The following is a 16,897-nucleotide window of genomic DNA, read 5'->3' as shown; positions in this document are numbered from 1 at the left end:
ACGTTGCCCCGCCTCCATCCCTCAGTCCCTGCCCCAGTTGAGGAGCAGCCCTGACCGATCTTTACCTCCACCCCCGCAGCCGGTTCCCGACCAGAACGAGGACTGGCTGCCCAGCTTCACGCTCTGACTTGGTTGCGGTCGCCCCATCCTGCCCCCGCGGCCGAAATTGAAGTTCTCGAAGTCCAAGGACTTTGCGAGCTAGACGGTGCCGGGACTCCAAGACCGCACGGGTAGCAGGTAAGGGTCCCACCACGTAGGACTCAGGGTCCCTGGGCCGTGCTCACCCCCGACCTGGAAGCCGCGCCTCTGGCTTCAGATAGCCCAGCAGCCTGCCCACGTGGACCCGCCGTGAGGGGCTGCCGCGCCAGAACCCCACCCGGTCAGCCTCTTTCAGAGTCCCGGTAGGTGTCTAGCCCTGGACAGCCCTACCCAGCTCTACCCAGCTCTACCCAGCCCCTGGGGTCATAGTCCCTCGATCGCTCTTAGCCGCGCGGTAGTGGCTTAACTCGTTCGCCTCCCAAAAAGGACCAACAGCCTTGCGCTGGAGCCTGCACTGCCGTCCCACTCTGAAACTTCTTTCTGTTCCAAGGATCCCAACCCTGGCTCCCCCTCCTACCCCTATCCGGGTCATCCTTCCACATACAGTTTGCAGCCTTCCCTTGAGCAAGTCTTTGCTTCCACAGATTTCCCCCTTTTGCTTGTGAATCATGGAAGCGCCCATGAAGGGCCAAGTGTGCGTGGTGACTGGTGCTTCCAGAGGTATTGGCCGTGGCATCGCCTTGCAACTCTGCCAAGCAGGTGCCACAGTTTATATCACTGGCCGCCATATGGACACCCTGCGGGCCACTGCTGAGGAGGTGGGTGCTTCCTCTGGAACCAGGGGCAGAAACCGCCTGAGGTAGCCCTTCCCATTAACCACTCCTTCCACTAATCCCTTACCTGAAGTCATAATATTCTTCAACACAATGTGAGTATTTACTCAAACTGGAATAAATAAAGCCCATAAATAACTTCAGATCAGGTCAAAGTTTGCCACTGAGTTTTATGAAAAAACTTTCTTTTTTTTTTTTAAGATTTTGTTTATTTATTTGACAGAGAGAGAGACAGCCAGCGAGAGAGGGAACACAAGCAGGGGGAATGGGAGAGGAAGAAGCAGGCTCCTAGCAGAGGAGCCCGATGTGGGGCTCGATCCCAGAACGACGGGATCATGCCCTGAGCTGAAGGCAGACGCCTAAGGACTGAGCCACCCAGGTGCCCCGAAAAAACTTTCTGTTTGAGATCTTCAGGGGTTTTGGAATTGCAAACAAAAGGTTGTGGACCTGTGCTTTCCTCTATTTTAGGCAAGACCTTATTGAGCTGTACACTTACACTTGACTTTTCTACTGGAAAAGTATATTTTCAGTTAAATGAATATTTGGTTTGCCAGACATCACGTGAAGTACTGAGGTTAACCAAGACTAGTAAGATGTCACTTCTGCTTTTAAAGATAGGGCTCAGCAGGAAATCAGAGGCAGGCACAGAATGCTCTGGGAACGTGGGTGAGCAGTTAGGAAGCAAAAAGGTGAAAGGGCAGGACTCAGAGCCTGAATCTGGAGAATAGAAAGATTGATCTTGAATAAGGTATTTTTCTTCCTGTGAAGTTAGAGGATGGGGACACATTTGTGGAGAGTGAGATGGAACGGAAAGTAGAAATAGTTCAGCTGAGGGGCGCCTGGGTGGCACAGCGGTTAAGCATCTGCCTTCGGCTCAGGGCGTGATCCCGGTGTTATGGGATCGAGCCCCATATCAGGCTCCCTTCGCTATGAGCCTGCCTTCCTCTCCCACTCCCCCTGTTTGTGCTCCCTCTCTCGCTGGCTGTCTCTATCTCTGTCGAATAAATAAAATCTTTAAAAAAAAAAAAAAAGAAATAGTTCAGCTGAGAGTTTTGGTTTTTCAGTTACTAGGTGGGAGCATTGTGAGGTGACAGTCTGGGACTGAGTAGGGGTTACGCGTGGGTGGTGAAGGGTGGGAGCTCAGAGCATGAGAGATGGGAATGATCGAGGACAAGGAAAAAGAGAGATACTCCTTTCTCAGGAGCGGTGCCCCTGCCTCCCACTAGCAGTGGACAATGCCTCGTCCATGGTAGGCCTCAGTAAATGTAGATTTTGAACCTGAAATCCCAGGGTGTGGGGAAAGGACCTAGCATTCCTGAAGCTCTTCAAACAGACACCAGAGGGCGGTATTGCTCACCGTCTTCCCTCAGCTGCAGGCCTTGATTCCTACCCTTGCCCTCTCAGCCCCCCAAGCTGGGAGTTGAAGAGAGTTGCCTCATGTCTCACTCACGTGCAACTATAAACTCATATTCCCTCTGTCCCTCACCAGGCCCAATCTCGAGGGGGCCAGTGTGTGCCTGTGGTGTGTGATTCAAGCCAGGAGAGTGAAGTACGAAGCTTGTTCGAGCAAGTGGATCGGGAACAGCAGGGGCGTCTGGATGTGCTGGTCAACAACGCCTATGCTGGAGTCCCGGTACCCTTTAAACTTTGATTCCAGCTCCGCATTCCTAATCTCCCCCTCTGACCCTGGAGTCCTCATCCCCACTCACTGTCCCTTTCATTCTCCAGCCCCTCATACCTTCGTGCCCTCAGATCATCCAATTCACCACACTTACTATGCCTTCCAGGCAATTGTGAAGAACATTAAGAAAGCATTCTGGGAAATCCCTGCCTCCATCTGGGATGATATCAACAATGTGGGACTGAGGTGAGTGTTCCCTTTGTCCCACCACAAGGGCCAGGTTCCCCTCACTCACTCAGCTGAGGGCCTGGACCTTTCCCCATGTGCCCTCTCCTTGTCCCTCTGACCTCCCCATCTCCTCCTCCTTCTTGTCCCATTTGTCTTACACCTCTGAAGAATTTCTATCCAAGTGGATCTGTACTTGGGAACGTTGAGTTTTACCTCGTTTCTGTCAGTAATTTTCGTCTGAACTTGCTCTTGGCCTCTCTCCTGCCTTGCTCCGCACATCCAAATGCGTGGCCCGGAAGGGAGCCTCTTTTCTTCAGTGAGGCACACCACCTGTAGGTGACATTGACACAAATGGTTAGAGGAAGAAATTCTTTTGTTTTAGATCAAGAGAAGGTCAGTGAGAGTGAGCGCCTGCCATTTTAGCCTCCATATCCTCACTCCAGCAGAGCCGCGGGCAGGGGCACTCCCATGTCAGAGTTGCACATACGTCTGGCATGGGAGCGCGATGAAACAGCACGTAGAGTCCACCTGGCATGACACCAGCTGTGTCTCTTTTTTTATTGTTGGAACGATGGAGCCCTCTCAGAAACCGCACTCTGGGTGTGATCAGCCACCTAGGGGAGTAACTAAGAGATTATCTGAAAATCTGTGACTAAAGCATTTAAGAACACCCACAGCTTCTAGTGGCAATCCCAGGGAAGAAGGATTAGAATCCAGTTCTTCCAGGGTAGAAAGATGATGAGGACAGGGAAGGATGGTGAGCTAAGAGGCAAGAAAAGAAAACCCAAAGACTGGTAATTGGTTACCCCTCCGAAGGGGAAGGCGCTCCACACTCTCATCTCTTTCGAGTCAGGGTTATGAGCCTGTAAGGCAGAGAGGTCCAGACTTTGGCCCCTGAGCCCTGATGAATTTTCCAAAGTCAAGGCCACTTGGTGACCCTCTTGGAAGCCCAGCAACATGTGCTCACCTTCCCCCCACATACATTCATGTATACATTTACTGTGCCTTTCCTCTCTGTTACCGTAGCTTGGGCTTTCCTTTCGAAACTATCCTTCTCTCTCCTTGTTTCCGCTTGGAGGGTCCTGTTTCCCATGCAGATGAAATGTTTTTCTGGTTACCGAGTATGTGCGCACTGGGTTTTCCCTACATAAAAGGGTGGAAAACTGAGTTTTTCATTTGCACTCATCCACTGGTGGTTCGTTTTACCAGTGTTCCTCTCAGGAAGTGGCCTCTAGCCCTTGATTCCCTAGGTCTGCGGCTACCCGTATGTGGCCGCCTGTCGGCTGTCACAGCCACTGGAGGGCAGAGGAAGCTTCCAGGGCTACAGCAGTGAGGCGAGCAGCCAACATCATTTACTCCTTCTCCTTCCTTGCCCCACCCTCTAGAGGCCACTACTTGTGCTCGGTGTATGGAGCACGGCTCATGGTTCCAGCTGGCCGGGGGCTCATCGTGGTCATCTCCTCCATTGGGGGGCTGCAGTATTTCTTCAATGTCCCCTATGGCGTGGGCAAAGCTGCGGTGAGGACCCACTAGCACGGGGGTCAGGGAGGCATCGGACAGCGACAGTGCCTATAGCTCAGGAGACACAATGCCCAGTGGTCAGAGTAGTAAGGCCAGCCGACCCCCACTTCCCCCTCTGCCCCTCCATAGACGGTTCCTCTGCCCGGGCTCCTCTTGGGTGGCCAGACTAGGCAGCACACTGGGCAGGTAGATAGCTGAGATGGCTCCCGGGAAGGGTCAGGGGGCTGGGTCAGGGAAGGCAGCAGGGGAAGGCGATGTGGCCAGGTGCCCTGGCTCTCACCCTGCATTCTGTCCTTCTACAGTGCGACAGGCTGGCTGTGGACTGTGCCCAGGAGCTGCGGCGCCACGGGGTCAGCTACGTGTCTCTGTGGCCAGGGTTGGTGCAGACAGAACTAATGAAGGAGGTCGTGGTGAAAAACGACAATGCCGATGATCCCCTGTTCAGTCAGGTGGGCAAGGGGAGGGTGAGGAAGGCAGAAGGTGCAGAGGACTCTGCCTGTCCATCCACAGTGACAAGACAGTAACAATAACAGAGAGCCAGTCCCCTGCACCTGCTGTGCTGTGGCAGGCGCGGGCCCAAGCACGGGACGCACATTATGCCCTTTATCCTGTAGGGGTGATATTATCTCCATTTTACAGATGGCAAAACCGAAACCTGGAAAGGTTAGAAACTTGCTCAAGGTCATGTATGCCATAAGTGGAAAGGCTTCGTGGCCTGAAGCCCATGCTCTTGACGCCTGCACTGAACTAGGCTAGGAGGTCCAGACATAACTGACATCCCAACATGCTTCCGCTTAGGAGTGGCAGTGGGTCCTGGTGCCAGAGTACAGGGCTCACCTGGATGTAGGGAAGAGTGGCTCCAGCACCTTCTGAGTCCTACAGGTGCAGTGATGAGGGCTTGTCTCTCCTGGAATAGGAGCTGAAAGTGGGCAAGAAATGTGGGCAGTTCTCTTGGAGATTAGCCCTTCGCTTCTTTGCCCCTGTGTTTCAGCTCATATCTAATTTCTCCTCTGCGGAGACCACAGAAGTGAGTGGCAAATGTGTGGTGGCTTTGGCAACAGGTAAAGGAGTTGGGGGCAGGTGGTAACAAGAAAGGGCCTGGAGATGGGGCGCCCGGGTGGCTCAGTCGGTTAAGCATCTGCCTTTGGCTCAGGTCATGATCCCGGGGTCCTGAGATTGAGCCCCACATTGGGCTTCCTGCTCAGTGGGGAGTCTGCTTCTCCCTCTGCCTCTGTGTGCTCTTGCTCTCTTTCTCTCTCCCAAATAAATAAATCTGAAAGAGAGAAAGAAAGAGAGAGTGAGAGAGGGAGGGAGGGAGGGGAGGGAGGGAGAGAGAACANATCTCAGGGTTCTGGGAACAAGCCCCACCTTGGGCTTCCTGCTCAGTGGGGAGTCTGCTTCTCCCTCTTTTTTTTTGGAGGGAGGGAGGGAGGGAGGAAGGGCCTGGAGAATCCGCAGGGTGATGGCATCCAGTCCTGAGTCCCAGCTCAGGAGGTGGTTGAGGAGCACACCCTTGTTTTCTCTGCCTTCTGGAGACCCAGAATGGCCCAGTTTGAGGTTTGGAAGGAACTGGCTTACAGGAAGTGTAGCCAGGAGTCAGAGGTCTGAGAACCTTCCTAGGAACAGAAAGAATTCTGGGTACCTAAGCAAGCCTGTTTCAGTGGTGCCCTGTCCCATTGGGCCCAAACCTTGTCACACTGCGTCACTTGTCACTTGCATGCCTTCTCAGCTGTATTTGTGCCCACAGACCCCAATGTCCTGAGGCTGAGTGGGAAGGTGCTGCCATCTTGTGACCTTGCTCGACGCTACAGCTTTCAGGATGTGGATGGTAAGAGCTCTGGCCCAGCAGCCAGCCTGGACCTTCCTTTCTTCGTTGCCTGCTCACTCCTCCTTCTCCCACACTCTCTCCCTGTTCCTTCTTCCATCACATCCCACTCAGGCTCTTCAGCCAAGGTGGAGGTGTCTAAGGAGTGGGAAGTGAAGATCGAACCCTCCTCCTCTTCCTGTGGTCTGCAGGCCGCCCTGTCCAAGACTATTTGTCTTTGAGCTCTGTCCTCTCCCATGGCTTCAGCCTGGGCTGGCTGGCCTCCTACTTGCCTGGCTTCCTCCGTATGCCCAAGTGGATTATGACCCTCTACACTAGCAAGTTCTAACCCTCCTGGCCTGACGTCATAACTCTGCTCACTCTCGGGCTACGTGGTAAGGCCTGTCTCAGTGAAACCAGGCAGCGTCTCCTGCATACTGCATACCCTTGATAGGAAGAAAAGCCCTCCAGTGTGTGTCCTGGGTGAGCCCTGGGGGCCCTGATGGATCCTCCTTTATGCCTTAATTTTACCTGCCCCTACATTTCACTTTCTGCCTTAGTATTGAAAAACACTCTGGAGGCTAATAAAGTCTGATTTCTCTTTCAGCAAGTGTTGACTGTTGAATGTGTGCTCAGCCAAGTGTTAAGTGCTGGAGAGACAGGTTCCAAGATACGCAAAATGTTTAAGCCCTCAAGGAGTTCCATTGCCAGTACAAAACCCCTTTCCTCCAGATGTGTGCCTGCTCTTCCCTGTAGAGCTGCCCATCTCAGGCCACAAGGCCTGTTTCCACGCCTCACTGGGGAGCAGGGTCCCTCATGACCACAGCAGGTTCACCCTTGTCTCGCAGTACTTCCCCACCCCTGCAGTCCACCATCTCCTCAGGGATGCCTGCTGCCTTCTAGCTGGGCCTGATCTCAGGGCGGCAAGGGCAGATTCCTTTGTGTTTATGATTTCCTGACATTTGGGAGGAAAGTACTGTCCAAATCCAAATGAGAGGCAGAGGAATAGCTGTTGGCACCCATCCTTCCTCTCGGGATGGTACCACCTGAATTGCTTCCTGAGGAATTGACTGCAAGAGCCCTTTACGGCTGCCTGGCCTGCTCCGGGGGCTGTCCCAGCCTGAGACAAGGCAGCACAGGGGATGTGGCAAAGAGGAGCCAAGGGCCACTCTGAGGGAACCTCGCCAGCAGCATCCTAGATGGCCATCAATGTAATGGGATGGCAGCTGTCAGAGGCGCAAAGACCGTTTCTAATCTTTACAGAAGGCAGAGTGAGAGCTGAGGCTTCTCAGGCTGCCATAGCATGTGTGGAAGCTGTGACCTTCCTGTGGCTTCTGGGGACACCACAGCTTCCCGCTCCAGTGATGTGCTGGAGGGCGGCTCAGTGGCTTGTGAGCGCTGACTCTGCACTCGTCTTCTTGCTCCCCGTCCGGGGTAACTTCACGTTTGTTGCTTGAACTCAGCCTCAGCAAGAGTATACATGCCACAGAAAGGAACAGGGGCAGCTAATCGGGACTGATTGAGTGATTGATTGAGCTGGCTTAGCACGTGTCTGGAACTCTGTACCTAAATCCCGCCATTTGGCCAAGCACCCCATGTAGACCACCGTGCTCAGATGTCCTCAGCACCCGCTGACCCCCTTCCACCCGCCACCCTCAGTTCCTATTACCTCCTAAGGTTGGCGAGGGACAGGAGCGTTGCCTATGAGCTACAGTACCAATAAGGGCCTCTGGACCGGCAGCCTTCCACGGCCATCATTAGAACAAATCCTTGCGTGATGGCGTGGTTGCCTAAAGGCCACAGGGGATTTGGGAAGAATAGGCGTTTCAGAGTCACGCACATCTACGTACAAGTTGTGGCTCCAGCACTTTGGGAATGAAATGAAGTAACACGTATAAAACCCCAGGCAGTATGTAGCCATCCAAGTTGTCAGTTCCTTCTCTTGACAAATATTTTAGCATGTGATCTCCATCAGTCACCATTCTTGACTTTGGGAACGCAGAGCACAGACAAACCAGGCCCTGGCTCACACAGGATTTTCACTTCGGCCCTGAAGACCTTAGAAGCCATCTAGAGTTTCCACTGAGTGGAGGAAGTGAGTGAACGAACTGAGGCCCCGAGTGTCCACACCACGTGGAGTGGGACCTCAGTCCTGGTATCCCAAGAAACCAGAGGAGCAGTGTTCTTTCCGGCACGCCACCCTGCTTCCCTCCAACAAGCGTCAGTCACTGTTCGAAACAAGCTAGAGTAACAGAGCTCTGAGGGAGTGAATCATGGACAGTGAGTTTTGTTTGGAGGTGGAAGAGATTCAAGATCTGAGAAACCTAGGAACAGAGTCTCAGGACATTGGCGGGGGTATCAGTGTTCATTCCAAAAAATGTTTATTTATGCCTGCAGTCTTCCCAGCACCATGTCAGGCCCCAGGGAAGACTAGTTAAGCTTGTGAGATGGGTGCCATAGCCAAGTTCACACAGAGCATCCTGAGAATACAGGAGGAAGCAACTGGCTCCATTAGAGATCCAAGGGAAGCGATACTGGCCAGAGACTTAAGATATGGGGAGAGAGAGAGGAGAGGTTTGATTACTTCTCATTAAGAAAATAAAGGACACGTACTGAGACACAAAAGTGGTCCCTTTCCCTCCTAGATTCCCTCATTATGAAGTTAAGTGCAAGCAGCTTCCAGTTCCTCTGCTCTCTGGCACACAAGCCCAGGCAGGCCCTGGGCCCCTTGACCTTGCTCCAAGCAAGCCGGCCCACTTCTAAGCTCCCCGAGGCACCTCAGTACAGAGGGCCGCAGCATTCACCCAGAAAAGGTCCAGCCCGTGCCTGTCCTTTGCCCCAGCTGAGGGCGGGTTCTGTCTCTGCAGCTCAAAATGGGCCAGGTCAGCCTGGTCAAACGGGAAGCCCCAGGGCTCTGTGAATGGTCCCTGGGCAGGGGCACCCATGATTGTGTGTGGGGTGTGGTGGCCGGCCAAGGCGTGTGTCAGGGAGGGATCGGGACAGACCAAGATGAGCAAGGGCTGGATCAAGGGGTGTAGATTCCAGCTTTTGGGACAAGTCACTGAGGAGGAGTTCCCATCAGTTCCTGAAGGCCCCTTTGGGTGATGTGAGTGAGAAGGGGGTGGGGATTCAGGCAAGGGGAAAGAAAAGTCCACATGAGGGCCCCACAGGAGCCCGAGCCCAATGGGCAAAAAAAGATGTGGTGGTTAGGCCTAGGCCGGCCGTTTTTCCTTCCTCATCCTGGCTCCCACCCACCCGTAGTTGTCAGAGGCCTTGACTCTCTCTGAGATATTTTCTGAGGCCCCTCCAGCTCCTTGGTCTCCCCATCCCTGGGCAGAGCCCCCGTGGTGACCTCAGAAGTCACTTTGCTACAGCCTGCCCCCCATCCTGTCTGGTCCCTGGTCCTCGCCGCCTTGGTTGGTCCACCCCTCCACAAAGCCCCTCTGTCTGGACCCTTCTGCCTATGCCTCCTCAGGCCACACATTCTTTCACTGCTCCTCCTCCCCTGCCCTTCCCCTGGCCCCGGTGCTTAATGTTCTCCCTGCCCTTCCATCTCCCGGTCAGCTGGCGTCAGTCGCATCCTTTGCGCCCAGCCCTGGGCAGGGAACGGCGAACGGGTGCAGGCAGGCCTTGTAAAACAAAGGCCTGGCTCTCGAAGTGCTTTCAGCTATCATCATGAGACAATTAGACAGTGATGGAGAGACCCAGGGTGGGGACTCAAAGAAGCAGGAGGGGTCAGTGTAGCTAGGCTGCCTCCCAGGTCACACACAAGTCTCGTTCCTTTCAGGTTTCACTTTTACAACATTCTCATCCCTTCCTTTTCCTGCAAAACCTCATCTCTATCTCAGTTCCTGCCTCCAGGCAACCAGGGGCACCCTTGCTCATCTCAGTCTGTCCTGATCCTTCCCTGACACACCACTTGGCCGGCCGCCCCACCCCACACGCAACCATGGGTGCCCCTGCCCAGGGACCATTCACAGAGCCCTGGGGCTTCCCATATGACCAGGCCAACCCGGCCCCGTGTTGAGCTCATGCTGAGCTGCAGAGACAGAACCCGCCCTCAGCTGGGGCGAAGGACAGGCACGGGCTGGACCTTCTCTGGGTGAATGCTGTGGCCCTCTGTACTGAGGTGCCTCGGGGAGCTTAGAAGTGGGCCGGCTTGCTTGGAGCAAGGTCAAGGGGCCCAGGGCCTGCCTGGGCTTGTGTGCCAGAGAGCAGAGGAACTGGAAGCTGCCTGCGCTTAACTTCATAATGAGGGAATCTAGGAGGGAGTGGGACCCCGTTCTAGGCCCTTGGAAATGGAGGAGCCTGTGAGAAATGCTGGGAAAGAGGCAGAGGGAGGAAGTAGGGTCAGCCTGGTGCAGTCTCTGTGAGCAGGTTCAGACACATACGCACCTGTCCTCCAGTGAGCAGGTCTTGGCTCCCACTTCTCGGAGAGGGGGTTCCAGAGGAAACACGCAAAGCCAGAACTCCACCAACAGACAGTGCTTGGCATCCTCAGAGGGGCTCATGCAGGAGGGAGCAAAGGTGACCCAGCTTTGGACTTTCACCGTCACTTGAACGGAGCTGAACCAGCCAGAGACTCATGTTATGGTCGAGGCTGAGGGCATTAGCGTCTGTTGAGCACCCACAATGACCCGAACAGTCCACCGAGGTCGTGGTCTTCTCACATCTGCCACATGAGGTCAGTACTCTCTTACAGCTTTGGAAACAGGCTCAGAGAAATTGAGGTACTTGTCCAGGTTGCGAGTCTTTATAGCAAAAGAGTCTAGGTTCAACGTAGGACTCCAGAGCACGGGCTCTTTCCCAAGCATCCCCCTGCCTCGGTTGCTTTGTTTTCGGGGGGTTTTGTTTGGTTTTCGTTTGGGAGCATCTTTTGTTTTTAGCGGAGAAGGTTGGAGATTGGGCAGGATGGCGAAAGTGTTCCCAAGTTCCCTCGCCCCAAGGACGCCCTGGGCAAATCCAGAGTTTCTCTTCTCTCAACTTGACCACACTCCCTTCCGTGCCTTCGCTCCAGCTGTTCTGCTGCCGGAGGTGCCACCCCTCCCAACCCCAGCCTCATTTCTACCCACCAGAATTATTCTCACAAGGGTCATCTCAACGTCCTAGAAACTTCTGCCTTCTCCCATGGCTCCTGCCCCTTTCTGGGGAAACTCTGACACTCATTTGGCTCTTGACTAGTATTGGAGCTATAGATGTCCTCACCCCATCGCCTAGATAAGGTCAATCTCCACCCCCAGGTCAGGTGTTGGCTCTTAGACCGCCCCCCCCCAACACATACATACACATACATTCACAGAACAGAGCAGAACAATGCCTGGAGTGTCCATACCACCCAGAATGTGGCTGAGCTCCCAAGCCCGATGGGAGCTCCTTGAGAGGGTCCTACTTCTCCACCTGGAGTCAGGTGGGCTGGGCCAGCCTATGTGCCCAGGACTGACCCACCCCAGACTGCCGCTCTCTAGTTTTCCTCAGTCCCACTCACCATACACATCTCAGCCTCCACAACCCCTGCTCAGGGGCGTGGGCCCAGGAGAGGACTGCCCAGTAAAGCTGCCAGCTGTGGGCCCCTCTTCCCCCCAAGACCTCTACGGGGGGGCAGGGCCTGGGGAGGTGGGTCAACCCAAGGCAAGTTCCCTGAACCTCAATGCCATGCCCTTCGTGCCCCACTCCTCCCCTCGGAGCTCAAACCTGAGTCATGAATAGGGGTGCAGGGGGACCGGCACGCAGTGCTGCTCCTGTCAGCACTTCTGGGTGTACTCCTTCCTTACTCAGAATTCTGAGTTTCCACAGCACTCCCTGTCCATTTCCTCCCCCAGCACTCAGGCCTGCTCATGAGGCCTGGAGTGCAGCCACCCCTGACCACCCCTCCCTACTTTGCCCCAAGCTCCCCGCCCTGGGATCTGAGAGTCTTGGCTCCCCTTCCAATCCCTGCCGCAGCCCAGTGGGTTGCAGTGTGTGTGCTCTGACTTTAAGTACTTGCCATTCATTCATTCCCTCGTCCATTCTTTCCCAGGACTCCCACCACCACCAACTCTATGTCATTCCTTTCTTTAATTTTCCTTGGGGCACATATGACTGGCTAAAATCACCTTTTGTGTGTATTTGTTTCTACAGGGTGTGTGTCCCCGACTCAGGTATAAGCCCAATGACAGCAGGGGCCGTGGCAGTCTCGGTAGGTCGCTGCTGCGGGGTGAGCTGTTCTGGGGCTCAATGATTGTTGCTTGATGATTGCTGGATTGTGTCGATGTTTGTTGCACAACCACTGTGGCACCAGGCTAGGTGAGGGGACATGCGGTCAAACGAGCCTCCTTGGGTAGTTCACAGTGAGAGTGCAAATGGGGGTGCTATACCCCACAGAATGAGCTAGAATGCAGGCCCCGCAGGCCCCGCTGTTGGAGTGGCAGAGAGGAGTTGAGCAGCCAGCCTCAAACCAGGGCTCCTGCCCCACATCGACAGCCCCAGCCCTAAGCTCACTTCCCTGGGGAATCTCCCCCACCCCGGACAGGCCAACTCCCCCACCCAGAGGACACATCCAGCCCTACACCCCTCTCTGTAATGGCATGACTGTAACCTTACACTTGCTCATACAGTTATTTGATTGCCTCTCTACAGTATTTCCATCATCCAGAAAGTTCTACAGGACAGCCCTACTCTGAGCCATAAGCTCCATGAGGGCAGGGGCTGTATCTGTGTTTTCCTCACCATTATGGCCCCCATGCCTGTCACTGTGTCCCAGCACAGAGGACACTTAGTTGCTTATCAGTTGAATGAATGAAGGGGACAGGGAAGAGGTAAGGGCTGGGTCTACCCCCAAGGAAGCAGTTCCTCCTTTCAGGGACTAGTGGTCCGTCCCCCTACGCCCCCCCCCCGCCACTGTGTTTATCTATCAACCAGGGCATATGCCCCTTCGTGCTCCAGACACCCACAGTCTCACCTTGTTCCAAGGCTTCTGTTTCTCATGTGGGTGCGGAACCTCAGGGCTGCTGCCTCCTGGCACTACTCACATTTTGTATGCCCTAAACCCAAAGCACCCCCTGGAGTTGTTCAGAGGTGGTTGCCACTCTGGCCCTGCCACGCAGTGAGCTTCTTGGCCACATTCCCACCTCCACCAGTGCCCTTGATGTGGGCAGGCTCGGTCCAAGGACCTAGATGGGGTGCCACGGGACCAGCCAAGAGAGTCCTTGGCTTCACGTAGGTTAGAATTCAAACTCGAGCCAGAAGGAGGTGAGAGCAGCGTTTACTGAATAGCATAAGTGATAGAGTCTAGGAGACAGAGTGTCTGGGACACTGAGAAAAGGAATGAGTCTCTCCATCGCTTGGGGTTAGGGGTTTATATGGGAAAGGGGTCTAGGGCACATGTTCTTCTAGGCATTCAGGGTAGGGTCCGATCAAAGGCAAATGTCGGTGTTACTCCATAAATCACTACGGTAGGGTAGGGTGTGTTGACACCAGTGCCTACCGAGGTTGTTCGAAGCGACTGTCCTGGAACACGCTCAGGATCTGGTTCTCCCTAGATATTACCAGGTGTACAGGGGCCTGGGATGAAACTCGGAGAATGATTCTCTTTCTTGCCTCCCTCTTGGACCGGGAGCAAAGGAGTCCTTCTTGGGTGTACTCGGATGCAAGGTGAAATACAGAACATGAGTAAAGGGGGCCTAGCAGAGAAACAGCAAAAGTGGAGCCTTTCTAAAATGGAGTCCCTTCAGCTTTCCTGTCTCACTCTGAGCAATTGGAAGGCAATGCTGTCATCGCCGCCACCCCCTGTGCAGCGCCTGGCTCCTGTAACAGAGGCTTCACTTCTGGCTTAGGGAGTTTTTCCAGCCTTTCAGCCCCATTTCCTGGATGCTTTCCCTGCATTTCTTCCCCCAGAAATGCCAGCATGAGTCATCACCCATTGTGCCCTGGGTGAAATACAATGCTCTATTGCAGGGACTTTCCGTTTGGGGTCCTTCTGTCTTTTGGGCCTCTCCTCCCCATATCATCAGAGAGCCCCTTCCTTCCTTCTCGCCAGCCAGGAAGTGTGCTATGGGCATATGGTGGCACCGAGGGCCACTGAGGAATTTTCCCAGCCTGGCAGAAGAAACTGGGGAGTAGGGAGAAGAGAAAAAAAATCCAAGCACTCCAACCAAGTGCCCAAGGTACTCCAGGACTCTGGTGGAATGGGCGAAATAGAGGGTGTTTTTGGGCTTTGAGTCATTCTGGTCCCCTGGTCCATCCCAAGGATCAGAACCTTTCAGAACTTTGGGGTGGGTCCTTGAATGTCCTCTACCACATTGTCAAAAAGTGGTTGAACAGCACATGCTTGATTACCTCCCGTGATGGTAAGCTTACAACTCACTTATTCCATCTTTAGACAGCTTTAATTATTAGAAAGTCTTACCTCATAATGGATCTGTATCCACTCACTGGCCCCCCTCCTCACATTGCTCTCTACACCCTGTATTTCTAGGAGATGATAACCCCCTTCCCCATAGTAGGGGGATCAAAGCTGTACACTTTCAATATATATGTTGTTCTTCACTGACAAGTTTTACAGGAAGAAAAAAGAAACATTAGGAGTTTAAGAAAAGGNGCAGAGACCCACATAGAATTAGGACCCCTTTTCTGGTTCTCTCCTCTGGAATTCCCTCCCACACTCGTTTCCTGTATCCACTGGCCAGAGGTATATGGTTTCTATTACTACTGCCAGGCCAACTCAGGAGAAAAAAATCCATGAGAGCCAAGAAATGGGAAACTCACCCTCATGCATATGTATCTGGTTTCTTTTTTAAGTATTTTTGATCTTTGCTCATGGTGTAAGTCTTATAATCATGTGTTTAATGTTTTCGTGTGTGAGCCTGATTCTTCCTCTCCCACTCCCCCTGCTGTGTTCCCTCTCTCGCTGGCTGTCTCTATCTCTGTCGAATAAATAAATAAAATCTTAAAATATATATATATATATATATATTTTTTTTTTTTAAAAAAAAAAAGAAAAGGAATGTAAACCATTATATATCACCAGATCTCGGACAAACTCCCCTTGATCTCAGTCTGGGTCAGTGCCCCTTCCCCATGGGCCCCTGTCCTACTCTAGCTTACATGCTGACATGTCTGTCTCACCCATGAGACTTGTTCTGTCCAATACTAGCCACTAGCCCCATGTAACTGTTCAAATGTAAATAAATTAAAATTAAATTAGATTAGATTAGATCAATTGCGGTAGGCACACTTCAGGTGCTCAATAGCCACATGGGGCTAGTGGTGACCATGCTGGATGGCACAGACATTGAACATTTCCACACTGCAGAAAGTTCTAGTCTACCACAGCACTGTATTAAGTCTAGCTCCAGGAAGACAGACCAAGTCTTTCTGGCCCTGCATTGTATCCCTGGCACCCAGCATGCTCTCAAGCCCAGCTCTGATACTAAACAAACATCAACAGATTTCACACATTGTCACACTCTGCACAAGGCCCCCCACCAGTGCTGGTACTCACCTCTTCCTTACTCTCCCTGCCTGCAGACCATGGTTTCTAGCCAAGCTTTGACTGGGGTCCTGACCCAGGGCTCATGGTCTCCTTCCTCCCTTCAAACCATCTCTGGTCCATGACTGGCTCAGGGTTCTAGGAACATTGTATGTGTGTGTGTGTGTGTGTGTGTGTGTGTGTGTGTGTGTGTGTTGGGGAGTGGTTGCAGAGAAATCATTGGCAGGGGGAGAGGTGGTCAGCATGAAGAGAACCAGGATTCCAGGCCTCAAGAAGGTCAAATTTGAGCCTCTAGCAATGGCTGCTCCCACCTATGTAGTGGGCAGCTACCCAGGCTTTGTTTTGAATTCCAGCTTTGTTTCCTCCTCATTTTAAATACAGATAATAATACCAACTTGATACAGGTAGTGACTACATTAAAGACGATGTGTGCGGTTCAGTTGGTACTCAATTATTGCTTGTTCCTTTCTCCGCATAGAGGGCAGCACGATCTCTTCCTTAAACATCATTCAGATCACAGCCCTCAGACACCTGAGTGGTTCCCGCTTCTCCCACACAGGAGACCAAATATAACTCCTGATAGCTCCCTTTGCCTTAAAGCAAGGTGCCTGTCATTCATTCCATTGTTCTTACCTCCAAAGGTACCTGGTATCTGCCACCCAGCCAGGTCTGTTCCCTCCCCCACCTTCATGTCCCAGTACATACCTCAAATGCCCTTCCCGTCCTCTCTTCCCTTAACTAGGCCCTATCTTCTCAGAGGCAGATTCTTTCATGAGACTCACTTCCTCTCTTAAGCCTACTTGATTCACCTTTCCAGTTTCAAGATTGCTAATCGCTAAAAATTATTTCATGCCTACTTTGTCCTTCAACCACCCCCTTTCCTCCTCCCTTAGCGATTAGAATATAAGATGGTACCTGGAAAATCTGCACCTGTGGGCATCTGTGTTCCCAGGTGTCTGGTTGTACATGTGAATGTGTATAGAGCAGGAAGCAAGAGCAGGTGATGACCACACAAAAAAAAAAAAGAAGAAGAAGAAGGAGGGGAGGAAGAGGAAGAGAAAGAAAGAAAGAAAGAAAGAAAGAAAGAAAGAAAGAAAGAAAGAAAGAAAGAAAGAAAAGAATTGGTGAGGTGGGAGAGCTAGACCAGACATAGGTCCCATCTGGCCATTTACTACATGGATGGCCCTTAGCAAGTTACTTAATCTTTCCGAGCCTCAATGTTCTGTATATTTTTCATGAAGATTAGAAATAATAATAATAATATTACTACCATTACTATTTATTGAGCCCTTACTTGGTATAGCCACTGTTCTAAGGTAAGCACTTTACATAGATTCTTTTATTTAATCCTCACTTCAACTCTCCCAGGTAGGTAATATTTTTTC

The 16,897-nt window shown here is 52.6% G+C and overlaps 1 protein-coding gene across 2 annotated transcripts; it reads left to right on the top strand.

The window, feature by feature from the left end:
* The first annotated feature begins 34 nt into the window (after positions 1-34).
* Positions 35-6,656, top strand: DHRS1 (dehydrogenase/reductase 1). Of its 2 annotated transcripts, none has more exons than XM_034648709.1 (9): positions 35-237; positions 684-857; positions 2,362-2,505; positions 2,660-2,739; positions 4,107-4,239; positions 4,545-4,691; positions 5,234-5,303; positions 5,990-6,070; positions 6,182-6,656. In XM_034648709.1, the coding sequence occupies exons 2-9, from the start codon at positions 708-710 to the stop codon at positions 6,286-6,288; spliced, it is 912 nt and encodes a 303-aa protein (XP_034504600.1). In that variant the 5' UTR covers positions 35-237; positions 684-707; the 3' UTR covers positions 6,289-6,656. The 2 variants fall into 2 exon arrangements, with proteins under 2 accessions (XP_034504600.1, XP_002921109.1); XM_002921063.4 differs by having other exon boundaries at positions 40-237; positions 6,259-6,656.
* Positions 6,657-16,897: the final 10,241 nt, after the last annotated feature.

Source organism: Ailuropoda melanoleuca, chromosome 20 (assembly GCF_002007445.2).
Source record: "Ailuropoda melanoleuca isolate Jingjing chromosome 20, ASM200744v2, whole genome shotgun sequence".
Classification (NCBI taxonomy): domain Eukaryota; kingdom Metazoa; phylum Chordata; class Mammalia; order Carnivora; family Ursidae; genus Ailuropoda; species Ailuropoda melanoleuca.
This window is presented reverse-complemented; position numbering and strand designations above follow the sequence as displayed.

Coding starts and splice junctions, on each gene's coding strand:
- DHRS1 (XM_002921063.4), top strand. CDS start 708: ATGGAAGCGCCCATGAAGGGCCAAGTGTGCGTGGTGACTGGTGCTTCC. Junction 858..2,361: donor TGCGGGCCACTGCTGAGGAG/GTGGGTGCTTCC, acceptor GTCCCTCACCAG/GCCCAATCTCGAGGGGGCCA. Junction 2,506..2,659: donor ACGCCTATGCTGGAGTCCCG/GTACCCTTTAAA, acceptor TATGCCTTCCAG/GCAATTGTGAAGAACATTAA.